The sequence below is a fragment of the Lucilia sericata genome, unplaced genomic scaffold, assembly GCF_015586225.1.
Source record: "Lucilia sericata isolate MDLA Ls3-8-SP2 unplaced genomic scaffold, ASM1558622v1 Contig001103F_arrow, whole genome shotgun sequence".
Classification (NCBI taxonomy): Eukaryota; Metazoa; Arthropoda; class Insecta; order Diptera; family Calliphoridae; genus Lucilia; species Lucilia sericata.
In genome coordinates, this window is record NW_023995075.1 from 111694 (window position 1) to 137194 (window position 25501).

The window sequence follows — 25501 nt, forward strand, 5'->3', positions numbered from 1 at the left end:
GCAGTTCAGTTCATATTGACAACTAAAAAAGTAAATGAAAAGTTCTTTATCGAGTAATGCCATTAAATTTGATTTTCGATAAAAGTCTTGTAAATAAGCAAGACTTTAAGCTTGCAGAAAGGAAGCAATGCTTAATTCTTACTTTTTTTTAAATATACTCTATATTACTGTCTCTAGATGATAACTCAGTTAAGTCACAAAATAAGTGGTGGTATTTTTGCAACTCTTGCAAATATACTACACTGGTGTTAGAACTTGTGCTAAAACTTAAAAAAAGATTTGATTTGAAAATTGATATTTCTTCAACTGGCACGGTTTCTAACTTACATAATGTGTTGTAGTATATTTGCTACTCTTGTAAATATACTACAATTTGATAAAACTTATAAAGGGAATTTGATTTGAATATTGTGTTTACAACATTCCTGATTACCCTAAACATTTCTCAGTGCGTAACGAGTAAATTTGAAAGTAAAAACAAGTTTGAGAGGAGAGGAATAAAGAAGTTTAATTTTACAAATTTGCATTTAACTAAAATTTGAAGTTAATTATTTCAATAAATGTTTAATTATTTTTTGTAGCGATTAGAATTCTTTGTAACGATTTAAATATTATTTATAAATATTAGTGTATTAAATGTGTGTATGTGGTTTAATAAAAATTTCTTCTATATAAAAAAAAATGTATAAAAATTAGGTTTTTTTTTTTTAAAGGCATGCATACTATATTTCCTTTTTAAATCCTTATAATTTTTGTAATTTTTTATTATTTTTTTATGTTAATTTTTTTAATTTCTGTTTAAAATAATAACATATGCATGTTCTAAGCTATTTTTTTTTTTAAATTTTGCATAATTTTTTTTAAGTGTTTAAATGTGTTTAAGAATTTGTTTTAAAACATTTAAATGCTTAAGGGAAATTAGCTATAAAAATTACCTTTCTTTTTGTAAATATTTCAAAAATAATTGCAAAAGTTTGTTATAAAATGTTATGAACCACACTTTTAAAAAGGACTTGGGCTTCATGCATTATATCTCTACCTACTACCTTACTTTATTGGTATACTTTTTTTATAATAAATTAAGAAAAATTCGAAATACAAAAATTTTAAAAATGTAAATCCCAAAACTTTTGCTCGCTGTCTATTAAACAAAACTCTCACGTCCCCTCTGAAACTACCCTTTTTTAAGGAGGCTGGTGTTAAGTTTAAGGAATTTAGTTTATAGAAAATTTGTTTAAACAAAAATACAACAATCAGCAATCAACATTTTGAAATTTGAAAAAACAAAAGAACAACAAGCAATATATGCAAATGAAAGAACAGATCTGCCAACAATCAACATACCAATTGAAAATATAGAACACCAATCAACATACCCAAAAGATGAACAACAACAATCAACATACTATATACAATTTCGGAAGTACAGAAATTTCAATTCAGCAATCAACATACCCATAAAAAGATGAGCAACAATTCAACAATCAACATACCAAAATAGATGAGCAACATTTCAACAATCAACATTCCCTAAACAGATGAGTAATAATACAACAATCAACATACCTATACCAGATGAGCAACAATTCAACAATCAACATACCAAAATAGATGAGCAACAATCAACATACCATTTGGGAATTTTGGAATTTGAATAGTTTATAGATCAGTTTCTAAACTAGACTATAGATTGTTCTCTAGTATAGGCTTTAAATCAGTGTTTTTACAGATCGCTCTCTAGTCTAAACTATAGATAAGGCTTTAGATCAGTTTCTCTTGTCGACACTATAGACCGATCTCCTATTATAGATAAATCTCTAGTCTAGGCTATAGATCAGTCTCTAGTCTAAACTATATATAAGTTTCTATTCTAAACTAGAGATCGGTTTATAGTTTAGACTACAGATCAGTCTCTAGTATAGACTATAGATCAGTCTCTTGTCAAGACTTTATTTCAGTCTAGACTTTTGATCAGTATCTGATCTATAGTTAAGATCATACTCTAGTATAGACTATAGATCAGTATCTAGTGTGGACTATAGATAAGTCTCTGGCCTATACTATATACATCAGCCTATAGTTAAAATTATAGATTGGTCTATAGACTAAACTATAGATAAGTCTATACCGGACTATAGATCAGTATCTAGTGTAGACTATAGATCAGTCTCTAGTCTAGATTATATATCAGTCTCTACTCTAAACTGTAGATCTGTCTCTAGTCTACACTATAGATCAGTCTCTACTCTAAAATGTAGAACTGTCTCTAGTCTAGACTATAGATTCTAGCTTCTCGATCAGTCTCTGATCTATAGTATAGATCCGTCTGTAGTCTAGTCCATAGATAAGTCTCTAATCTTGACTATAGATCAGTATTTAGTTTTGACTATGGATCACTGTTTAAACTATACTCTAGATCAATCTCTAGTCTTTCAATTCGAAATTCCTTTTCTACATACAACTTTATTTCCCTCAAGAAGGAGGCTGAGAGCACGGTTTTGAAAAATCCGCAACAATCAACATTTTTCTTAAAAAAAAAACAATCTAGTCTATGTTTTTCTATTTTATGTGAAACAAAAAATAAAATCATTTGAACATTTATTTAGTTTTTTGAAAATTTTAAAAATTATTTAAAAACTGACAAAACTTTAAAAATATTCTTAAAATATTTCGTTAAAATCGTAAAAAAAACTTTATTTTTCTTAAATCTTAAACATAATTTAAGCTCTTTTCATATATTATTAAGATATTTTGTAATATAAGTTAATTTTAAGTCTTAAACCACAAAATCAACTCAACTTTAATCATGTGGAACCAATCTAAACCTTAAAAAAAATTCTTCTACAAATAATTGGTAAATATTAAAAACAACTTGAACAGTTAAAAACAAAACAAATTTAATAGATTAATTCAAAAAATCTATTAAATTTTTATAATTTTCTATATATTAAGTTTGTTGTTATTGAAAAAAGGTCCCCGTTTTTTAAATAACTATTTATTACTATTTTATTATTATAATTAAAATACTTTTGTTTGGTTCCATAACATTTTACAACAACAAGAAAAAGGATTCGTTTTATGTTTTTTTTTTTTCTAAAATAGTTCTTAAGTTTAAACATTTTTTTCTATCACTAACCTAGACTTTGTTTAATTATAAAAAGAAAATATCATAATAATTGGTTCATGAAATATCTTTTTTAAAAGAAATAAGTTATTAACTATAGTTAATTAAATAATTCGTTTTTAAAAATAAAATCAATTTGGCAGTGAGTAGAAATAATATTCAAAACTAAACACTCTAGCAACTACTAATAATACTACCAGCCTTCACCTAAACATTCCTTCTTTACCCCAACGTCTGCTCCCATTAACTTACCCTAACTAACATTTTTATTTAAAAGTCGTAAATGAGTTCGTCTTGCTTTTTATTATTTTTTTTGTTTACTTTCCTCTAACTCACCCCCCAAAAGAGTTTCATATTTTTTTTTGTTTCAATAATTTATCATTTCAATTGCTGTTTTTTGTATATATATATTTTTGTTATTACTTGTTAATCAAATCATATTGTATTATGAACCAAAAAAGAAGTGCCAGCCAAGTCTTTTCAAAATAAACAGCTCTTAAGAAACTTTTGCAATTGTTTTAAAGAAAAATTTAACATGAACGAACCAATAAATGGTTAGCTTGTAAAGTTTATGAATCCAAACAAAAGTCATTTTATTTTTTTTTTTTAATAACACAATGATGGTATGATAATGAAAAATTTAACAACTGCTGTTTCTTAATTAATTTCTTTTTGTAGCACATTCATCCATTACAAATTTTCTTTTTCATATAAAAAAAGATTTTTTTGGGAATGGCTAGACAGTAAATAAAAAAAAATAATTATATACATTTGATTTTGCTAAGAATTGTCTATTGTTATATAGACTTTTGACTTAAACCCCACAAAATAAAATGCCACCCTTCCAAATGTAGCAATTTTAATAGAAGACTGTTGAATGCAAACTAACACTTGCAAATACATATATGTACATGAAATCTACTATTCTCTAGATCTAGCAAAAATGCTATATTTTGCAAAATTAAAACCAAGTTCCCAAAATTTATCATTCAAGGTGGGCCTTCGCTACATTATAGATCAGTCTCTAGTGTAGACTATAGATCTGTCTCTAGTCTAGATCAATCTGTAGTCTTGGATATAGATCAGTCTCTACTTTAAACTATAGATCATTCTCAAGTCTAGATAATAAATCAGTCTCTAGTCTAGACAATAGATCAGTCTCTAGTCTAGACCATAGATCAGTCTCTAGTCTAGGCTATAGATTATTCTCTAGTCTACACTATAGATCATTCTAAAGTCTAGACAATATATCAGTTTTTAGTCTAGACAATAGATCCGTCTCTAGTCTCAGTCTCTAAACTAAACTATAGATCTCTTGCCTACAGATCAGTCTCTAATCTAGATCAATCTCTTGACTATAGATCAGTTCTTAGTGTAGAATACATATTAACCTCTAGTCAAGACTATAAGTGAGTCTCTAGTTAGTCTAGAATAGAGATCAGTCTCTAGGCTAGACAATATATCAGCCTACAGATCAGTCTCTAGTCAAAGCTATAGATTTTTCTCTAGTCTAGCCTATAGATCATTCTCCAGTATATACTGTAGTTCAGTCTCTAGTCTAGCCTATAGATCATTCTCTAGTATAGACTATAGTTCGGTGTCTAGTCTAGACTATATATCCATCTCTAGTCTAGATCAGTATCTATTCTCTAGTACAGACTATGGATCAGTCTGTAGTCTACATTATAGATCAGTATCTAGTCTAGAATATAGACCCGTCTATAGCCTATACTATAGATCAGTATCTAGTCTAGCCTACAGATCAGTCTCTAGTCTAGCCTACAGATCAGTATCTAATCTAGATCAATCTGACTCTAGTTTAAACTATAGATCATTCTCAAGTCTAGATTATAAATCAGTTTCTTGTATGTAATTATAGATTACATATAGATCAGTCTCTAGTCTAAAAAAATGGATCAGTCTCTTGTCTAAAATATAGTCCAGTCTAAACTTTAGATCAGTCTCTAGTCTATAGACAGTCTATAGTCAAGACTATAGATCAGTCTATAGTCAAGACTATAGATCAGTCTATAGTCAAGACTATAGATCAGTCTATAGTCAAGACTATAGATCAGTCTGTAGTCAAGAATATAGATCAGGGGCCAAATTACGGCATACGATATCGATCGAAATCTCAATAGAATATAAATGGAGATTTCGATCGATATCGTATGCCATAATTTGGGCCCAGTCTATAAATTTTTAATAGACTTTCAAAAATAAAAAAATCTTTGCAAGAGGGTTATAGAAACTTGAAATATCCTTTTATAAATTATAACTCCCAGAATTGTTTTTTACTTTCACCTAAAACTAATATATTTTTTTAAATTTTCTCTTCCAATTTTACTTCACCCTCTAAAAAAAAAAACTAAAACTTATAGAGCACTTAGCAGCAGCAGCAACATTATTTCGTAACATATTCGATAGAGCACGAGCACCATACCCCTATAGCAGCGGACCTTTTTCACCCTCCTCAATGTCGTTGGCATCACACCCGCCTACACCATCTTCGGCGACACGCAAAAAATCTCGACTACCCAAAAATAAAAAACCACCACTACGGCGACCCACCATGGGTACTAGAGAAGAATTGCAAAACATGGAAGCGGCTACGGAAAGCAACAACAAAGGACTTTTTTCAATTATCCGAAATCGGGAGGGTTTAAATGATGGCTATCAATCAAACGGACCACTTGGTGGTATGCCTAGCAGCAGTTATCAGGAGTCCTCAGATGAGTTTTATAGTGTCGTCTCCGATTCTGATATTGTCAATAATGAACGTTATAGAAATGATGCCAAATTGCATAAACGTTGTGCTGTGGTTATAACACCCACTAAGGAGTTAATACAATACGAACGCAAACGTGATCAAATGTACAATGAAATATTGCTTAAACAAAGACGAAAACTGGAGCTTAGAGCTTTGGAAAAGCAACGAGAAAAGGAACGTAGACGTGTGGGAAGAAGAGAGGAGCATACGGAACAAACAAAGGGTACAGAGAAAGGCGACACTAGTGTAGCAATACAAAGAGATCGAGACAAAAAGGTGCGCAGAAAATCAAGAAGTTATACCGAGATTTTCATGAGTAGTGAATCGGAATTTGAAACAAATTTCCAAGTACGAACACGTAGACAAAAGCAACAAACGGTTAAAGATTTACAGCAGCCCTTGAATATACAAATTGAAATGACAGAGGCTACCACTAACTCTCTGCTTAGTCAAATCGATGCCCATTTAGAGCAACCGGAAAAGAAAACAGAAAAGTTACAGGAGGAAAGGCCAAAAGTAACTAATGAAGAGCCTGAGGCAAAAGATATTAAACAGAAAACTTGTGATATTAATAATGACAAAGGTCAAACAACAAAAATGAGAGAACTTAATCTTTTAGCAGATATAGCGCAGCATTTATCACCATATCAATTAGATTTACCTGAAACTAATAAAACACCAACACCACCCCCCGCTAACTTAACAGAGCCGACAGCTACAGAGGTAGCAAAAGAAAAGGTTACCGTTACGGAGCATATAATATTACCCACAACTTTTGACAATCTTTTGGAGAAAACACAAACACAATTGGATGTTAACGAGCAGCAGCAGCAAACGGCAACTACTTCTACTCCTTCCCCACCACCCAGCTATGCTCATGAGCCAAAACTTAATTTAGCAGCTAATTACAATTCTAGTCCTAAGGCAATGACTTTGCCACAACAACAAAATAATACTCCCTTAATTGAAAACAATGAGCAAACGGCTCCGATGCCAAGCGATGACTCGGTTAACACTAAAAAAATCGATGAAACTTTAGAAAAGATTCTAGAAGAATCCATAAGTGTTTTAAAATCTGTTACTAGTCCTGCAAATATCTTGAATGAAAGCCCTGCTACTCCCGCAAGAGCACAGACACCGCCTACTTCTCCTGCACCTCAGTCTCTCAGTGAAACAACAATTCCAATATTAATAAGTAATGTGAAATCTTTAAATCATTTCGAAGAACAACAAGAGAAAGATAACAGCGAGGATACAACACAGCATTTACTGTCGAAAACAACCGAAATAAAGGACAATGTTGTACTTAAGAAAACCAAAGATCGGATACAAGATGCAACAAACTCCACACTTTTATCTTCAACAATTTTAAATAACTCGGAAACCTCACTGCTAAACGCAGTTGCAGGTGATCTCTCGAATATATCTAGCGAAGCGGATATGTTACCGCAAGCTCTCAAAGTACCCTCGCTCATGACTGCAGATTTGTCGGATATTTCTTTAGAATCGGAAATTTCTAAACATTTACCCGATATAGCAGAACCCTCACCGGTGGTCACCGACATGTCGGATAATTCCAATGAATCACATGTCTCCAAAGACTTTAATCTTAACAACAGCTCCACCACCGCCGCTATGGCGGCGGTAATGTCTTTGCCAGATTTACCTTTGGAAATGCCCAATGTAGCAACAACTAACTTGCCAGGAGATACTCATTTAGATACAATGGAAAGTAATTTTCAAAATCTAAACACTTCCTTAAATACGCCCACCAAACTTATGGGCGTAACACAACAACAACAGATACCACAATCTCACAACAACGATTTAAATACTCCCTTGAAATTTCCCTTACAACCGGACCTGGAAAATGAGGCCACAACAACACTACCACTTAAAGCTGTGTTAGAACCAGAAGCGGATAATAATGTTACCAAATTTCTGGATTTAATCTTAAATAAAACGGTTACCGATGCCGAATCAGAGACACGCGATAAAATTATCAAGGAACTTAATGCATTAACGGCTGATAGCACAGCCACGCCAAGCGAAGCAAGTGAAAGTGCAAGTGCAAGTAATGAGGAAATAACAGCAACTCCGCCATTAGAAAGTGAGTTTACAGCAGAGAAATCGTTGGAGCTGGAAAACACAGAGTTAAAAGATCAAACTTTGGATGTAGCAGCAACAGCAGAGCAAGAAAAAGAGGAGCAGCAGCAACCGGCTAAGGCAAATACTTCCTTGGATTCACAACAACAAACTAAAGAAGTTAACATGGAAAATGCTAAGGAAACCCCGGCAAGTGCAAATAATGAAGATTTGAACCCACCAAAAGAAACCCCTAAAGAGGAAATATATCCCTTAGAAATTCCTTTAACGAAGTCATCATCCTCCTCTCCCTTAAAGCAAACCTTCAATATAAAGTGTCGTGTACGACTTAAGCGACTGAATATAGATGAACATTGCAAGCGTTCGAAGAAAGAAACTTGGATGGCCATGCCCTTAACAAAATCAGAGGAAGTGGTGGACAAAAGTGCAAATATTAACGAAATGAAAAACTGTGATAATACGAAGATGTCGTTGTCAACGGAAACGACAACGCCCTTAGTTAAAAAACCCTGCTTAAAATACAACACAAACAACAAACGTGCAAATGAGGTGGAAGAGATTAAGCCGCAGGAGCAGTCAACAGCAGCTGCTGAAGAGCTGCCTTTGGCGGCCAAGAAAGCTAAACTGGAAAATGAGCCTGCAAACATGCCAACAACTTCCTTGGCTACAGCTACACAACAGCAGCTGCCATTACAAAGCTCAGCTTTGGTTGTCGCACCAGCTTTAAGTGCATCAAACTTAAGCCAAGTGAAAACTAAAACCAAACAGTTGAAAACGGTTACTTTTGATTTATCTAACTTAAATGAAGAACTAAGGGACTCGACCTCTTCCTCCTCCTCTACCACTTATCCCACAACTAAACATAAAAGCAAACATCACAATGCACATACAGCGGGCGGAGCTATGGGTTGTTATTTGAAAAGTAATCGATCACACAAAAAATTACCCGATAATACCTTAAGAGCTGCCGAAACCCTACAAATCTTTGTCAACACCATCAATGACAGTACACGCACCCCACCTCCGGCTGAGTTTAATAAGAAACGCAGTCCCATCAAGAACAAATGTATAGCAGAAGATGAGACACCGCGACCACCACCCGCCTCTACGCTAATGGGTACACCGCCTTGCAAGAAATCCTGCACGGATAAAGCACGCTCTCAAATCAGCTCCTCTAAATGTAAAGATCAATTGGTGTCTTCGTTGGCGGCACCCTCCATATCAACGATTACTAGTGATATTACCACAGCTAGAATCTATACCTCTTCTCCTTTGGATCAGACACTGCCCGAGTATGATGATAATGTCGATACAGTGGCAGATACGGAGCTTATACTCCCCACAACCACTGGCAGTTTGAGGCGTAAATTGAAAAGACCCAAAAAGTCTTTGACAAGACCCGAACCTGCTGATGATACCAGTACAGATGATATTAGCAATCAGCCGGAATGTAATGGTGAGGATGATACCGATGCTGTGGTAGACAATGAAGATGATGTGTTTGCCGAAGAATTGCTACCCATACCGGCAGCTAATGAGCATATTTTGGAGGAGATTGTAAGCGCCCGACCCACGCATATGGGCACGGGTACTGTTATAAGAGATGACTACATGAATATAGAGGCCACGGCCACTGTACCGGTCTATTTGTTTAATGATGAAAGCCGTGACTTGGCCACTCCGGAACCCATACAAAGTAGTGGTGATGCCAACACCAATGTGGTGGATTCTTCTTCGTATTTAAACACCTCTTCATCACCGGCCAATCACAATGCTATGGCCACCGCCACGGCCAGTACCACCTCTTCCTCTACAACCACAACAGCTTTGGGAAATTTAGAAAAATCTATGTTATCACCCTCAGAACATGAAGTTTCCTCTACCCAAGAAACCTTCTATCAAACACCCACCAAAAGTAAACAAAATGGTGAAAATTTCGGCGAAAAATCCTCCTCCTCAAACGCCAAAGACAAAGTTGGAGGAGGTGGCAGCAGCTGCTCATCCATGAACGGTAGTCAAAAACTAAAACCCGATGAAATTAATTTTCAAAATAAACAGCAAGAAGATCACACCTCTTCCACTACGGGACTATTGCAAAATAATCAAGTGGACACTACAAATCATTCGCCCGAAATGTGTACTTTAACCCTGACACCCACAACCACTAGCACCACCACCAGCAGCTTAACGAATAATCGTAAAATGCGTAAAGTATCCACACACGATGAGATACTTTTCAATGAATTGCAACAACAGCAGCAGCAGCAGCAACAACAGCTACAAGCCGCAGCAAATAAAAGAAAAAACCTTAGCTCTACCACCACATTTTGTGCCGAATCCACCAGTGATCACAATAATAGTAAAACTAAAGTTATAAACAATAACACACTCGAAGAAACTAGTGTTAAATCCAATGGCTCACTGGCCAAGGAGGATAAATTTAAGAAACTCTTAAAAGAAGCCTGCAAACGAGATAAAAATCTAAGCTCTAATGAATTGGAAGTAGTGGGCGCCGCTGGTGGTTTAATAGCAGGCACTAATATTGTGGTAGCGGGTGCTGGTGGTGGTGGTGGTGGCGGCGGCTCCTCACCCTCCACTACCACCCTTATCAATGAGGACAAAATCTCACGTTCCAAGCGTAAAAAGCAAAAATCCTCCAAATCCAGTAAATCGAAAAATCACAATGAAAGATGTACAAAAATTGTGCTTAAAGCTTCCAAATTATCAGCCCATGTACCCGCCACCCCAAATCCCCTAATAATAACTATACCCAAATCCAGAATATTACGGCCACCACCCACGCCCACACCGCCTACGCCCACAGAAGTTAATGAACAAATGGAAGAATTCTTGGATATACCAAATGCTAAACTTTTCACGGAAAAGCAAAAAGAAAAGGAAAAGGAAAAAGATAATGGAACGACATTGGCGTCGCAACAGCAGCCACTGCAACAGCATCATCTATCACCTTCTAAACAAGCACAATCATCAAATTCGATAACGAAAAAAGAGGTTAGTATAAATGAGCAACTTTTTTGAAATATTTTACTAGGAATATTTAAAGGCCTTGAGATATAAGGTCACATTTTTAAATATTTGGTTTTATATTCTTAATTTAAAATGTTTTATTTTATTGTTTTACAGTGGCATCAATCATCTGTGGCAGCGCCCACTAAATCTAAACGTTCTCATAGTCCGGTTAATAACTTAAAGGAGTCATCGAACCTTAAAACTAGTATGGCTAATGTTAATGAAATCAAGGAAGCCAAAGGCAATAGTACAAGCAACAACAAGGACATTAAGGAAAAGACTTCGACAGTGTCAGCAGTAAAATCTGGCAAAGAAACCGAAACCAAGGAAAAGTCCGCGGGTTCTGCAACAATCGTTAAAAAGAAAACTAAAACCAGCAGCAGCAGTCATAGCAGCTCTAGCTCTACAACCACTAATACTAACAATCACAACAACAATAGCAATAATAAGGAATTAGTATTTGTCAAGGATAAATATGATTTAATTAAAAACAAAGAAAAATCTCATCAAAACAATGATATACAGGAACATAAAGAAAAAGTAAAGGAAAAAACCAATAGCCAAGCAACTAAGCCTATAGCTAATACAACAAGCTCCAGCCAAAATCGCTTACATAAGAGTTCAACTAAGGATAAGATAAAAGAAAAATCCCACAAGAACAGCGAAAAGTCTAATAATTTAAAATTCAATATTTCTTTGCCAATTAGCCATAAACATACAAATTCCTCCTCTACAACACACTCCTCCACAAGCAGTAATAAAACAAGCAATAGTAAAAATACAAAAAGCAGCTCCAGTCATAATTCCTCATCCTCCTCCTCGTCCTCCTCCAACCTTACCACAGCTACTAATGCTATACATAAAACTAAAACGAATCTCTCTACAACAACGGCAAATGCAACAGATAATAATAACCTAGGTACACCTACTTCCACCTCAACCTTAGCGGGATCCTCCTCTTCATCCTCCTCTAGTACGGTGACAATATCTACGCATCATGTACGTAAAAAATTAAAAACAAAGTAGCTAAGAGGTGGTGTCATTGTGGTAGCTAAGGAGGATTGGTTAAAACAACAAAATGCCAAAATACCATTAAAAAAGAGAAGGGTGCTCAATTATTAATAAAACAAAATAACAACAACAACAAAAATTTAAACATATTTAATAAAAAAAAATTCACAAAAAAATAAAAAAAAATAATAATAATTTTAAAAGAAAAGAAAATTAAATTTAAATAAATGTATAGTAGAGAGTTTATTTTTAAATACTACAACAAAATACAAAAAAAAGAGAGCAAATTAAAAGAGCATAAAAAGAGAAAAGTAAACAATTTATTTATATAAAAAGTAAGAAAAAGGAATTTTTTAAATTTTTGTTAAAATTGTTAAGGACTTTTAAGGTTTTAAAGAGCTTTAACACAAAATTGAACTTTGACCTTGTAAACAAAAATAGGGCTAAAGCACTAAACTTTTATTTCTGATTTTTTTTAATTTTTAAATATTTTTTTTTATATAAAAATCTTTTCAAAATTTGCTTTTATTTTTCTTAAAACAAATTCGTTACTATTATTTAATTATTAATTTATTAAGGTTATTGGAGAACTGCCGCTTTTAATTATTTTATTATTATTTTTTATAAAATTTAATTTAGTGTAACGAATTTATCATTTTAAATTTTTTTTTTATATACCAAAATCCTAAAAATTCTATGAAAATTTATTTACAATTTTAAAAATTTGTTTTTTTTTTAATTTTTATTTTATTTTTTATTAAGAAAAAGTTTCATTATTCATTATAAATGGATATAAACTTTTTTAAACAAGCTTCAGACTGTATAAAACAAAAAAAAAAACAAATTTATTTTTATTATAATTATTATTATAAATTTAAAATATAAAAACAAAATTATATATTTAAAATAATTTAAAATAAACTTTAAACTAATTAATAAATAAAATAGATACAAATCTATATAAAAAAACTTAGTTTATAAGTTATTTTTATTAAAACAAAAACAAAAACAAAAACATGAATTAATTTATATAACAAATAAAAAAAATTTTTAATTTTAAAAAACAATAAAATATTTAATTAAATTTAATAAAAAATATATAAACAAAATATGTACAAACAACACAAAAATGTTTAAAAGAAATAAAACTTAAAAGAAAACCACATACACTTATTTAAATATATTTAAAGAAAAATATTAAAATAATTTAAAAATAAATAAAAAAAATATTTTATGTTTATGAAAGAAAGCAAAAAAAAAAATAAAGAAAATAAATAAAAATTTATAATACAAATACACCACATTAAATTAACAACAAAATATTATATTTAAATGAATAAATATTTAAACAAAAATCTATATGTATGATTAAAATAAAATACAAAATATATATATATATGTTTTTATTTCAATGTCAAAGAACTCTAGCGTTTTTCTTTTTTTTTTTAATTAATTTCAAACAAATAAAACACATCCAAAAACTAGGGTTACAGCTTTTTTTAAAGGAAAACGCTTAACGGGTAAGTTTTTCAAAAAAAAAAAAAAAAAAGTATCTTAAAAGGGTTAATATTGTCTCCAAGAAGAACTTGATAGACTAAGATATAGACCAGATTACAGACTAGATTTCAGACTACACCATAGATTAGACTATAGTCCAGTCTATAATGAAATCTTTAGTATAGTCTAATTTATAGTCTATATTCTAGTCTACAGTCTAGTCTATAGTCTTGTCTAGTCTATAGTCCTGTCTAGTCTTGTCTAGTCTATAGTCTTGTCTAGCCTATAGTCTAGTCTGTAGTGTAGTATATAGTCTAGTCTATAGTCTAGTCTATAGTCTAGTCTATAGTCTAGTCTATAGTCTAGTCTATAGTCTAGTCTATAGTCTAGTCTAGTCTAGTCTATAGTCTAGTCTAGTCTAGTCTATAGTCTAGTCTAGTCTATAGTCTTGTCTATAGTCTTGTCTAGTCTATAGTCTTGTCTAGTCTATAGTCTAGTCTGTAGTGTAGTATATAGTCTAGTCTATAGTCTAGTCTATAGTCTAGTCTATAGTCTAGTCTATAGTCTAGTCTATAGTCTAGTCTATAGTCTAGTCTATAGTCTAGTCTATAGTTTAGTCTAGTCTATAGTCTAGTCTAGTCTATAGTCTAGTCTATAGTCTAGTCTATAGTCTAGTCTATAGTCTAGTCTATAGTCTAGTCTATAGTATAGTCTATAGTCTAGTCTATAGTCTAGTCTATAGTCTAGTCTATAGTCTAGTCTATAGTCTAGTCTATAGACTAGTCTATAGTCTAGTCTATAGTCTAGTCTATAGTCTAGTCTATAGTCTAGTCTATAGTCTATAGTCTAGTCTATAGTCTAGCCTATAGTCTAGTCTATAGTCTAGTCTATAGTCTAGTCTATAGTCTAGTCTATAGTCTAGTCTATAGTCTAGTCTATAGTCTAGTCTATAGTCTAGTCTATAGTCTAGTCTATAGTCTAGTCTATAGTCTATAGTCTAGTCTATAGTCTAGTCTATAGTCTAGTCTATAGTCTAGTCTATAGTCTAGTCTATAGTCTAGTCTATAGTCTAGTCTATAGTCTAGTCTATAGTCTAGTCTATAGTCTAGTCTATAGTCTAGTTATCTAGTCTATAGTCTAGTCTATAATCTAGTCTATAGTTTAGTCTATAGTCTAGTCATTAGTCTAGTCTATAGTCTAGTCTATAGTCTAGTCTATAGTCTAGTCTATAGTCTAGTCTATAGTCTAGTCTATAGTCTAGTCTATAGTCTAGTCTATAGTCTAGTCTATAGTCTAGTCTATAGTCTAGTCTATAGTCTAGTCTATAGTCTAGTCTATAGTCTAGTCTATAGTCTAGTCTATAGTCTAGTCTATAGTCTAGTCTATAGTCTAGTCTATAGTCTAGTCTATAGTCTAGTCTATAGTCTAGTCTATAGTCTAGTCTATAGTCTAGTCTATAGTCTAGTCTATAGTCTAGTCTATAGTCTAGTCTATAGTCTAGTCTATAGTCTAGTCTATAGTCTAGTCTATAGTCTAGTCTATAGTCTAGTCTATAGTCTAGTCTATAGTCTAGTCTATAGTCTAGTCTATAGTTCTAGTCTATAAGTCTAGTCTATAGTCTAGTCTATAGTCTAGTCTATAGTCTAGTCTATAGTCTAGTCTATAGTCTAGTCTATAGTCTAGTCTATAGTCTAGTCTATAGTCTAGTCTATAGTCTAGTCTATAGTCTAGTCTATAGTCTAGGTCTATAGTCTAGTCTATAGTCTAGTCATTAGTCTAGTCTATAGTCTAGTCTATAGTCTAGTCTATAGTCTAGTCTATAGTCTAGTCTATAGTCTAGACTATAGTCTAGTCTATAGTCTAGTCTATAGTCTAGTCTATAATCTAGTCTATAGTTTAGTCTATAGTCTAGTCTATAGTCTAGTCTATATTCTAGTCATAGTCTAGACTATAGTCTAGTCTATAGTCCTAGTCATAGTCTAGTCTATAGTCTGGTCTATAGTCTAGGTCTATAGTCAGTCTATAGTCTAGGCTTATAGTTTAGTCTATGTCTAGGTCTATAGTCTGTCTATAGTCTAGTCTATAGTATAGTCTATAAGTCTAGTCATAGTTAGTCTATAAATCTAGTTATAGTTTCAGTTATAGTCTAGTCTATATCTAGTCTATAGTCTAGTCTATAGTATAGTCTATAGGTTAGTCTATAGTCTAGTCTATTAAGTCTAGTCATAGTCTAGTCTATAGTCTAGTCTTCGTTAGTCTATAGTCTAGTTATAGTCTAGTCATAGTCTTAGTCTATAGTCTCGTCTATAGTATAGTCTTAATATTTTGTCTTAGTCTAGTCTTGTCTAGTCTATAGTTCTGTCTATAGTCTACTAGTCTAGGACTATGCTAGTCTTAGTCTAGTCTATAGTCTAGTCTATCATTAGTCTAGTCTATAGTCTAGTCTATAGTCTAGTCTATAGTCTAGTCTATAGTCTAGACTATAGTCTAGTCTATAGTATAGTCTATCTAGTCTAGTCTATAGTCTAGTCTATAGTCTAGTCTATATTCTAGTCTATAGTCTAGACTATAGTCTAGTCTATAGTCTAGTCTATAGTCTAGTCTATAGTCTGGTCTATAGTCTAGTCTATAGTCTAGTCTATAGTCTAGGCTATAGTCTAGTCTATAGTTTAGTCTAGTCTAAAGTCTAGTCTACAGTCTAGTCTATAGTTTAGTCTAGTCTAAAGTCTAGTCTACAGTCTAGTCTACAGTCTAGTTTATAGTCTAGTCTATAGTCTAGTCTATAGAGTAGTCTATAGAGTAGTCTATAGTCTAGTCTATAGTCTAGTTTATAGTCTAGTATATAGTCTAGTCTATAGTCTATAGTCTAGTCTATAAACTAGTCTATAGTCTAGTCTATGGTCGAGTCTATAAACTAGTCTCTATTCTAGTCTATAGTCTAGTCTATAAACTAGTCTCTATTCTAGTCTATAGTTTAGTCTAGTCTATAGTTTAGTCTAGTCTATAGTTTAGTCTAGTCTATAGTTTAGTCTAGTCTATAGGTTAGTCTAGTCTATAGTCTAGTCTACAGTCTAGTCTATAGTCTAGTCTATAGTCTAGTCTATAGTCTAGTCTATAGTCTAGTCTATAGTCTAGTCTATAGTCTTGTCTATAGTCTAGTCTATAGTCGAATCTATAGTCTAGTCTCTAGACTAGTCTATAGTCTAGTCTCTAGACTAGTCTACAGTCTAGTCTATAGACTAGTCTATAGTCTAGTCTATAGTCAAGTATTTAGTCTAGTCTATAGTCTAGTCTAATCTGTAATTTAGTCTATAGTCAAGTTTAATCTATATTCTAATCTATAATCTAGTCTATAGTGTAGTCTATAGTCTAGTTTAAAGTCTAATCTGTAGTCTAGTCTCTATTCTATTCTCTAGTCTAGTCTATAGTTTAGTCTAGTCTATAGTTTAGTCTAGTCTATAGTTTAGTCTAGTCTATAGTTTAGTCTAGTCTATAGTTTAGTCTAGTCTACAGTCTAGTCTATAGTCTAGTCTATAGTCTTGTCTATATTCTAGTCTATAGTCTAGTCTATAGTCTAGTAAATAGTCTATTCTATAGTCTAGTCTCTAGACTAGTCTATAGTCTAGTCTATAGACTAGTCTATAGTCTAGTCTATAGTCAAGTATTTAGTCTAGTCTATAGTCTAGTCTAATCTGTAATTTAGTCTATAGTCAAGTTTAATCTATATTCTAATCTATAATCTAGTCTATAGTGTAGTCTATAGTCTAGTTTAAAGTCTAATCTGTAGTCTAGTCTATATTATAGTATATAATCTATAGTATATAGACCATACTAAAATATTTTTAAAATATTATTTTCATTATTTAGATTTTTTTGTTTGTTCACATTTTTTTCCAATTGTTTACTTACCCTGCAAAAGTACATAAAAAATCATCTCTGCAATGGCGCAAAAACAGCTGTTAGTGTAAACCCAGAAAACATTGCAAAAAGTTTGTAAATTTGTGAAATTATTAGTGATTTACCGAATTTAATAGAAAAAATTAAGAATAAAAATAAAATAATTTAAAAATTAAATAAATTAATTAAAAATAAATAAAAGAAAAAGCAAGTGAAATGTTAGATAAAGTGAAACATGTAATATTAGTGTTGTCTGGCAAAGGCGGTGTGGGCAAATCCACCGTAAGCACACAGCTGGCGTTGGCCTTAAGGGAAAGCGGTCATAAGGTAAGTTATTGTGAATAAAAACTAAGGCACACTAAAAGTAATACTTTTTCTCCCCTTTAAAATTCCCTTACAGGTAGGACTTTTAGATATAGATTTATGTGGACCTTCGGTACCCTATCTATTGGGTCTGGAGGGTAGTGATATCTATCAATGTGACGAGGGTTGGGTGCCTATCTATACAGATGACACTAAAACATTGGCTGTTATGTCTATAGGTTTCCTACTGAAATCACGCAATGATCCAGTCATTTGGCGTGGTCCCAAGAAAACTATGATGATAAAGCAATTTTTAAACGATGTTAAATGGGATGATTTAGATTATTTAATCATAGATACACCACCCGGCACCTCAGACGAACACATTACAGTTATGGAATGTATGCGTGAGGTTCGTTGTGATGGTGCCATTATAGTGACCACTCCACAGGGAGTGGCCTTAGATGATGTACGCAAAGAAATAACCTTTTGCAAAAAGACCGGCATACAAATTTTGGGTATAGTAGAGAATATGAGCGGTTTTGTGTGTCCCCACTGTGCCAATTGTACGAATATATTCTCTTCGGAGGGTGGTGTAGAACTGGCCAAGTTGGTGGGTGTTCCCCATTTGGGTACGGTGCCTATAGATCCTCGTGTTAGCGTTTTAAATGGTACTACACGTTCGGTTTTGACTGAATTGCCCGAGTCCGGTACAGCTGCCACCTTTAGGGAATTGGTGACAAAAATTACTGCTTAATTGTTAAAAATGAAATTGTTTGTTAAAGAAAGTGTGTGTAAATATAAATTTTTGTAAGAAATTTTAAAAGTTGCTGCCCGGCTTTTGTGGAAAAGTGTAAAATTATTAAAAATACTATCACGTAAAAGAAAATAAAAAGAAAAACAATATAAAACTATACAACAAGTTTGTTGATCGATATTCCCGATCTCATTTAAAGCGTAATTTAGGGATCTACATTTGACTTATGGTTTTTTAATATATAAATAATTTTTATGGAAAATCACGCTCCATTATTTATGGATCTACATTCGATTTAAGCTATTTCGTATAAAAGTCGATTTTTGTTGGAAAATATGAATTTTTTGTTACTTGTTTATTTGGTGAATTATTTATGGATAAATATCCGATTATAGGTTCCTTACATAAAAATCAATCTTTTATGGAAAATATGATTTATACCAGATTTTCACTGTTTTCTCATATAAAGCGTAATTTAAGGATTTCTAAAGAAAAACTTTCGACAGAAGCTTTTTCTAAAGGAATATTCCCAACAGAAACTTTTTCTATAGAAAAACTCTCGACAGAGACTATTTTTTTGGAAAAACTCCTGAATGAAACTTTTTCTTTAGGAAAACCCTTGAAACTTTTTTTATAGAAAAACTCCCAATAGAAACTATTTCTATAGAAAACTCTCGACACAAACTTTTTCTATACAAAAACTCTGGACAGATATTTTTTTTATAGAAAAACTCTCGACAGAAACTTTTTCTATAGAAAAACTCTCGACAGAAACTTTTTCTATAGAAAAACTCTAGGCAGAAACTTTTTCTATAGAAAAACTCTCGACAGAAAGTTGTTCGTTTCGAAAATCTCTCCACAGAAACTTTTTTGTTTTGAAAAACTATATGGAAACTTTTGCAACAGAAAATCTCATGACAAGAACTTTTTCTATAGAAAAACTCTCGACTGAAACTTTTTCTACAGAAAAACTCTCTTCATAAACTTTCTCTATAGAAAATCTTTCCAAAACAAACGTTTTCTATAGAAAAATTCTCGACAGAAACTTTATCTATAGAAAATCTTTTCGCATTTACATTTCATATAGAAAAACCTCTCGACAGAAACTTTTTTGTTTTGAAAAACTAACTTATGATAGCAACTTTATAGAGAAACTCTCAACAGAAACTTTCTCTATAGAAAAACTTTCATTTGTAACAGAAAGTTCCAGTCATGAACTTTTTCTATAGGAAATATTTTATAAGGAAGGCTTTTCTATAGAAAATCTTTCATCAGGAAGACCTTTCTATAGAAAATCATTCATCAGGAAGACTTTTCTATAGAAAATCATTCATCAGGAAGACTTTTCTATAGAAAATCTTTCTTCAGGAAGACTTTTTTATAGAAAATCTTATAAAAGAAGACTTTTCTATAGAAAATCTTTTAAAAGGGAGACTTTTCTATAGAAAATCTTGTTAATCATGAAGACTTTTCTATAGAAAATCTTTCATCAGGAAGACTTTTCATTAGAAAATCATTCATCAGGAAGACTTTTCTATAGAAAATCTTTCAGCAGGAAGACTATTCTATAGAAGATCTTTCATCAGGAAGACTTTTCTATAGAAAATCTTTCATCATGAAGATTTTTCTATAGAAAATCTTTCATCAGGAAGATTTTTCTATAGAAAATCTTTCATCAGGAAGATTTTTCTATAGAAAATCTTTCATCAGGAAGATTTTTCTATAGAAAATCTTTCATCAGGAAGACTTTTCTATAGAAAATCTTTCATCAGGAAGACTTTTCTATAGAAAATTTTTTAAAAGGAAGACTTTTCTATAGAAAATCTTTTATCAGGAAGTCTTTTCAATAGAAAATCTTTTATCAGAAAGTCTTTTCAATAGAAAATCTTTTAAACGGAAGCTTTGTCTGTAGAAAATATTTTAAAAGGAATACTTTTCTGTAGAAAAGGAAGACTTTTTTATAGAAAATCTTTCATCATGAAGACTTTTCTATAGAAAATTATTCATCAGGAAGACTTTTCTATAGAAAATTATTCATCAGGAAGACTTTTCTATAGAAAATCTTTCATCAGGAAGACTTTTCTATAGAAAATCTTTCATCAGGAAGACTTTTCTTTAGAAAATCTTTCATCAGGAAGACTTTTCTATAGAAAATATTTCATCAGGAAGACTTCTACAGAAAATCTTTTATAAAGAAGACTTTTCTATAGAAAATCTTTTAAAGGGAAGACTTTTCTATAGAAAATCTTTTAAAAGGAAGACTTTTCTATAGAGAATCTTTTAAAAGAAAGAATTTCTATAGAGAATCTTTCATCAGGAAGACTTTACTATAGAAAATCTTTCATCATGAAGACTTTTCTATAGAGAATCTTTCATCAGGAAGACTTTTCTATAGAAAATCTTTCATCAGGAAGACTTTTCTATAGAAAATCTTTCATCAGGAAGACTTTTCTATAGAAAATCTTTTAAAAGGAAAACTTTTCTATAGAAAATCTTTTAAAAGGAAGACTTTTCTATAGAAAATCTTTCATCAGGAAGTCTTTACTATAGAAAATCTTTCATCAGGAAGACTTTTCTATAAAAAATCTTTCATCATGAAGACTTTTCTATAGAAAATCTATCATCAGGAAGACTTTTGTATAGAAAATATTTTAAAAGGAAGACTTTTCTATAGAAAATCTTTTAAAAGGAAGACTTTTCTTTTTAAAATCTTTCATCAGGAAGTCTTTTCTATAGAAAATCATTCATCAGGAAGACTTCTACAGAAAATCTTTTATAAGGAAGACTTTTCTATAGAAAATCTATCATCAGGAAGAATTTTCTATAGAAAATCTTTTAAAAGGAAGACTTTTCTATAGAAAGTCTTTTAAAAGGAAAACTTTTCTATAGAAAATCTTTTAAAAGGAAGACTTTTCTATAGAAAATATTTTAAAAGGAAGATTTTTCTGTAGAAAATATTTTAAAAGGAAGACTTTTCTATAGAAAATCTTTCATCAGGAAGACTTTTCTATAGAAAATCTTTTATCAGGAAGACTTTTCTATAGAAAATCTTTCATCAGGAAGACTTTTCTATAGAAAATCTTTCATCAGTAAGACTTTTCTTTAGAAAAACTTTCATTAGGAAGACTTTTCTATAGAAAATCTTTCATCAGGAAGACTTCTGCAGAAAATCTTTTATAAGGAAGACTTTTCTATAGAAAATCTTTCATCAGGAAGTCTTTTCTATAGAAAATCATTCATCAGGAAGACTTCTGCAGAAAATCTTTTATAAGGAAGACTTTTCTATAGAAAATCTACCATCAGAAAGAATTTTCTATAGAAAATTTTTTAAAAGGAAGACTTTTCTATAGAAAATCTTTTAAAAGGAAGACTTTTCTATAGAAAATCTTTCATCAGGAAGTATTTTCAATGGAAAATCTTTTAAAAGGAAGATTTTTCTGTAAAAAATATTTTAAAAGGATGACTTTTCTGTAGAAAAACTTTTAAAAGGAAGACTTTTCTATAGAAAATCTTTCATGAGGAAGACTTTTCTATAGAAAATCTTTTATAAGGAAAACTTTTGTGAAGAAAATCGTTTTAAAAACTTCTACAGAAAATCTTTTATTTAGAAATTAGGAGTCTGCAGCTTTTTATTATGTTTCCCAGTTCGAGTTTTATTGATCTAGAACCTTTTCCCTTAAATAAAACACTTTTTTGGATTTTTTTTTATAATATTTTTAAAAGTTTATTTTTATAACTTTATTCATCATTTGTTTGTTTTTTTGTTTTTATTATTTTGGTTTTAAATTTCTATAAAGTATATAATATATAATCTGCATTTTTAATTAATATTTTTATGGTTTTTCGCATTTTTTTTATTTATTTTTCTTTTTATTATTTTCATTTTCTTGTATAATATATAATTAATATTTTTTGTTGTTGTTTGTTTATTATTTTTATTTTTTGTTGTGTTTTTGTTAGTAATTATTTTAATAATAATGAATTAATAAAAATGGGATTGATTTCTTATCAGATTTATTTAAGTTTTAAAAGAAAAAAGTAAAGAAATGAAAATAAGTTTTGGACTTTATTTTTTTATTTGTTAATAATAAAGTCTAATAATGTAATTTGTTTAATTAATTTATGGGGGAAGGAGGGGGTGGGGTTTATGGTTTTTAATTAATTGTTAGTTTTATGTTTTTATATGTATAATAATGTTATTTAATATATAGTTTTGTTTTTTTAGTAATTTAAAGATTTTACTTTTTTCATTTATTTTGTTGTGGATTCAAAGTGTTTTTTGTTTTGTTTTAGATTTTTATTTTATTGTGGGATTAATTATTATTTATTTTTTTTATTATTATGTTTATGCTGTAATAATAAATAATAATTATTTTTCTGTGTGTGTAGAGGGTTTTTTTTTAATTTTTTTATTAAAAATTCTTGTTTTATTTTATTTTATCAATGATCATAATTAATAATAATGATAATAATTTATAATTGAATTTATAAGTTTTAATAATAATTAATAATAATTAATGATAATAATCATAATATAATAATTATATTAATATAATGTTTTTTTTTTGTTTAATATTTTTGTTGTGGTTGACAAACTTTTCTACCTTGTTGTTGTTATTATTATTATTATTTTATTTAATATTTTTTTATTTGTTATTTTATATTGTTTTCTATTTACAAGTAGAAAATATTTGACCAATATTTTTTAAATACTTGTATTATTCGGTGTTTGCTTTCATCCATTTTTTGTTTTTTGCTTTTGAATGCCGCCTGTACAAACATGCATTCGTATGCAGTTTTATTTTTATTTTATTTATTAATTATTTTATTTGTTCAACTATTTTTGTTTATTAATAATATAACTTTTTAATTATTTATTAGTTTTGTAATAAATTTTTAGGTTTTTCTTCTTTCCCCTTTAATTTTCTTCTTTCTTTTGCTTTTATTATTTATATATTTTTAAAAATTATTATTTTCTTATGAGGGTGTAGTATTTTTTGTTTTTGTTTTTTTACTTTTTAGTCTATTATTTTTATAATTTTTATGTTTTTAAATACTATTTTCCCTAAGGATTTTATTTTCAGTAATTATTTTAATAATAATAATTAAAAAAATATTATGAAATTATGTTTTTTATAAATTTATTTATTTTTTTTTAATATAAATGTAGTTTCTTTTAATAATTTATTTTATTTGAAAATTAATAATTTCATGCTATGTTGACAATTTTTATGAGATTTCATTTTTGTTTGTTCATTTCAATGACAACGATAACGAGGAGCTGCACTTGTGAAGGTTTTGGTTTTACACAATGGGGATTTTTTTATTTATTTTTGTTTCTTTACATAATATTTTTAAATTTAATAAAAAAAAATTAAAGAAAATCTCTCAATAGTAAAAGAAAAATTCTCGATAAAAACTTTTTCTAAAGAAAAACTCTTGACAGAAACTTTATCTCGAAAAAAAAACTCTCTACAGAACCTTTTTTTAAAGAAAAACTCTCGACAGAAACTTGTTCTAAAAAAAAACTCTCCACAGAAAATTTTTCTAAAGAAAAACTCTGATATAAACTTTAACTATAGAAAAACTCTCGACAGAAACTTTTTTTATAGAAAAACTCTCGACAGAAACTTGTACAAGAGATAAACTCTTGACTGAAACTCTTTCTATAGCCAAACGTACGACAGAAACTTTTTACAGAAGAGCTCTAGAAAGGAACTTTTCTAAAGAAAAACTCTCGACAGAAACTTTTTCTATAAAAAAACTCTCGACAGAAACTTTTTCTTTAGAAAAACTCCAGATATAAATATTTTCTTTAGAAAAACTCGAGACATAAACTTTTTCAATAGATAAACTTAAACTTTTTCTTTAGAAATACTCTCGAGAGAAACTTTTATATAGAAAAACCCCCGACAGAAACTCTTCTATAGAAAAACACTCGACATAAACTTTTTCTACAGAAAAACTCTCCACAGAATATTTTTTCTATAAAAAAAAGTCCTGTTCAAGAGATAAACTCTCGATAAACACTTCTTCAAGAGATAAACTCTCGACAGAAGCTTTTTCTATTTCTACATAAACTTTTTCTATAGAAAACTCTCGACAGAAACTTTTTTCTTTAAAAAAAACTGTCGACAGAAACTTATTCTATAGAAAAAATCTAGATAGAAACTTTTCCTACAGAAAAACTCTTGACAGAAACTATTTTCTATAAAAAAAACTCTCAAAACTATCAACATAAACTTTTTCTACAGAAAAACTCTCGACAGAAACTTCTTTCCGTAGAAAAACATTAGACAGAAACTTTTTCTATAGAAAAACTCTCGACATAAACTATTTTCTATAGAAAAACTCTTGACAGAAACTTTTTTCTATAAAAAAACTCTTGACAGAAACATTTTGTATAAAAAACTCTTGACAGAAACTTGTTCAAGAGATAAACTCTCAACAGAAGCACGACAGGAACTTTCTCTATAGAAAATTAGGAATACTTTTCTATAGAAAATCTTTTGTCAGGAAGAGTTCCTATAGAAAATCTTTCGTTAGGAAGTTTTTCTATAGAAAAACTTTCGTCAGGAAGCCTTTCTATAGAAAATCTTTCGTCAGGAAGTTTTTCTATAGAAAACCTTTCGTCAGTAAGTTTTTCTATAGAAATCTTTCTTTAGGAAGTCTTTATATAGAAAATCTTTCGTCAGGTAGTCTTTCTTCTGTAAGTCTTTCTATAGAAAATCTTTCGTCGGGAAGTTTTTCTATAGAAAATCTTTCGTCAGGAAGTTTTTCTATAGAAAATCTTTCGTCAGGAAGTTTTTCTATAGAAAATCTTTCGTCAGGAAGTTTTTCTATAGAAAATCTTTCGTCAGGAAGTTTTTCTATAGAAAATCTTTCGTCAGGAAGTTTTTCTATAGAAAATCTTTCGTCAGGAAGTTTTTCTATAGAAAATCTTTCGTCAGGAAGTTTTTCTATAGAAAATCTTTCGTCAGGAAGTTTTTCTATAGAAAATCTTTCG

General features: G+C 30.4%; 2 protein-coding genes across 2 annotated transcripts in view; both read left to right on the top strand.

The window, feature by feature from the left end:
• Positions 1-12631, top strand: part of LOC119610002 (serine-rich adhesin for platelets) — a 35239-nt gene extending 22608 nt beyond the window's left edge. Inside the window, exons 12-13 of the mRNA XM_037965062.1 lie at positions 5506-11012; positions 11145-12631. Of these exons, the coding sequence (XP_037820990.1) occupies positions 5506-11012; positions 11145-12056 (6419 nt within the window). The 3' untranslated portion in view covers positions 12057-12631. The remainder of the gene's footprint in view (positions 1-5505; positions 11013-11144) is intronic.
• Positions 12632-17485: 4854 nt separating this feature from the next.
• Positions 17486-18564, top strand: LOC119610007 (cytosolic Fe-S cluster assembly factor NUBP2 homolog). The gene is made up of 2 exons (XM_037965067.1): positions 17486-17762; positions 17836-18564. Exons 1-2 carry the CDS (start codon positions 17652-17654, stop codon positions 18493-18495), a joined length of 771 nt encoding a protein of 256 aa, XP_037820995.1. The 5' UTR covers positions 17486-17651; the 3' UTR covers positions 18496-18564.
• Positions 18565-25501: the final 6937 nt, after the last annotated feature.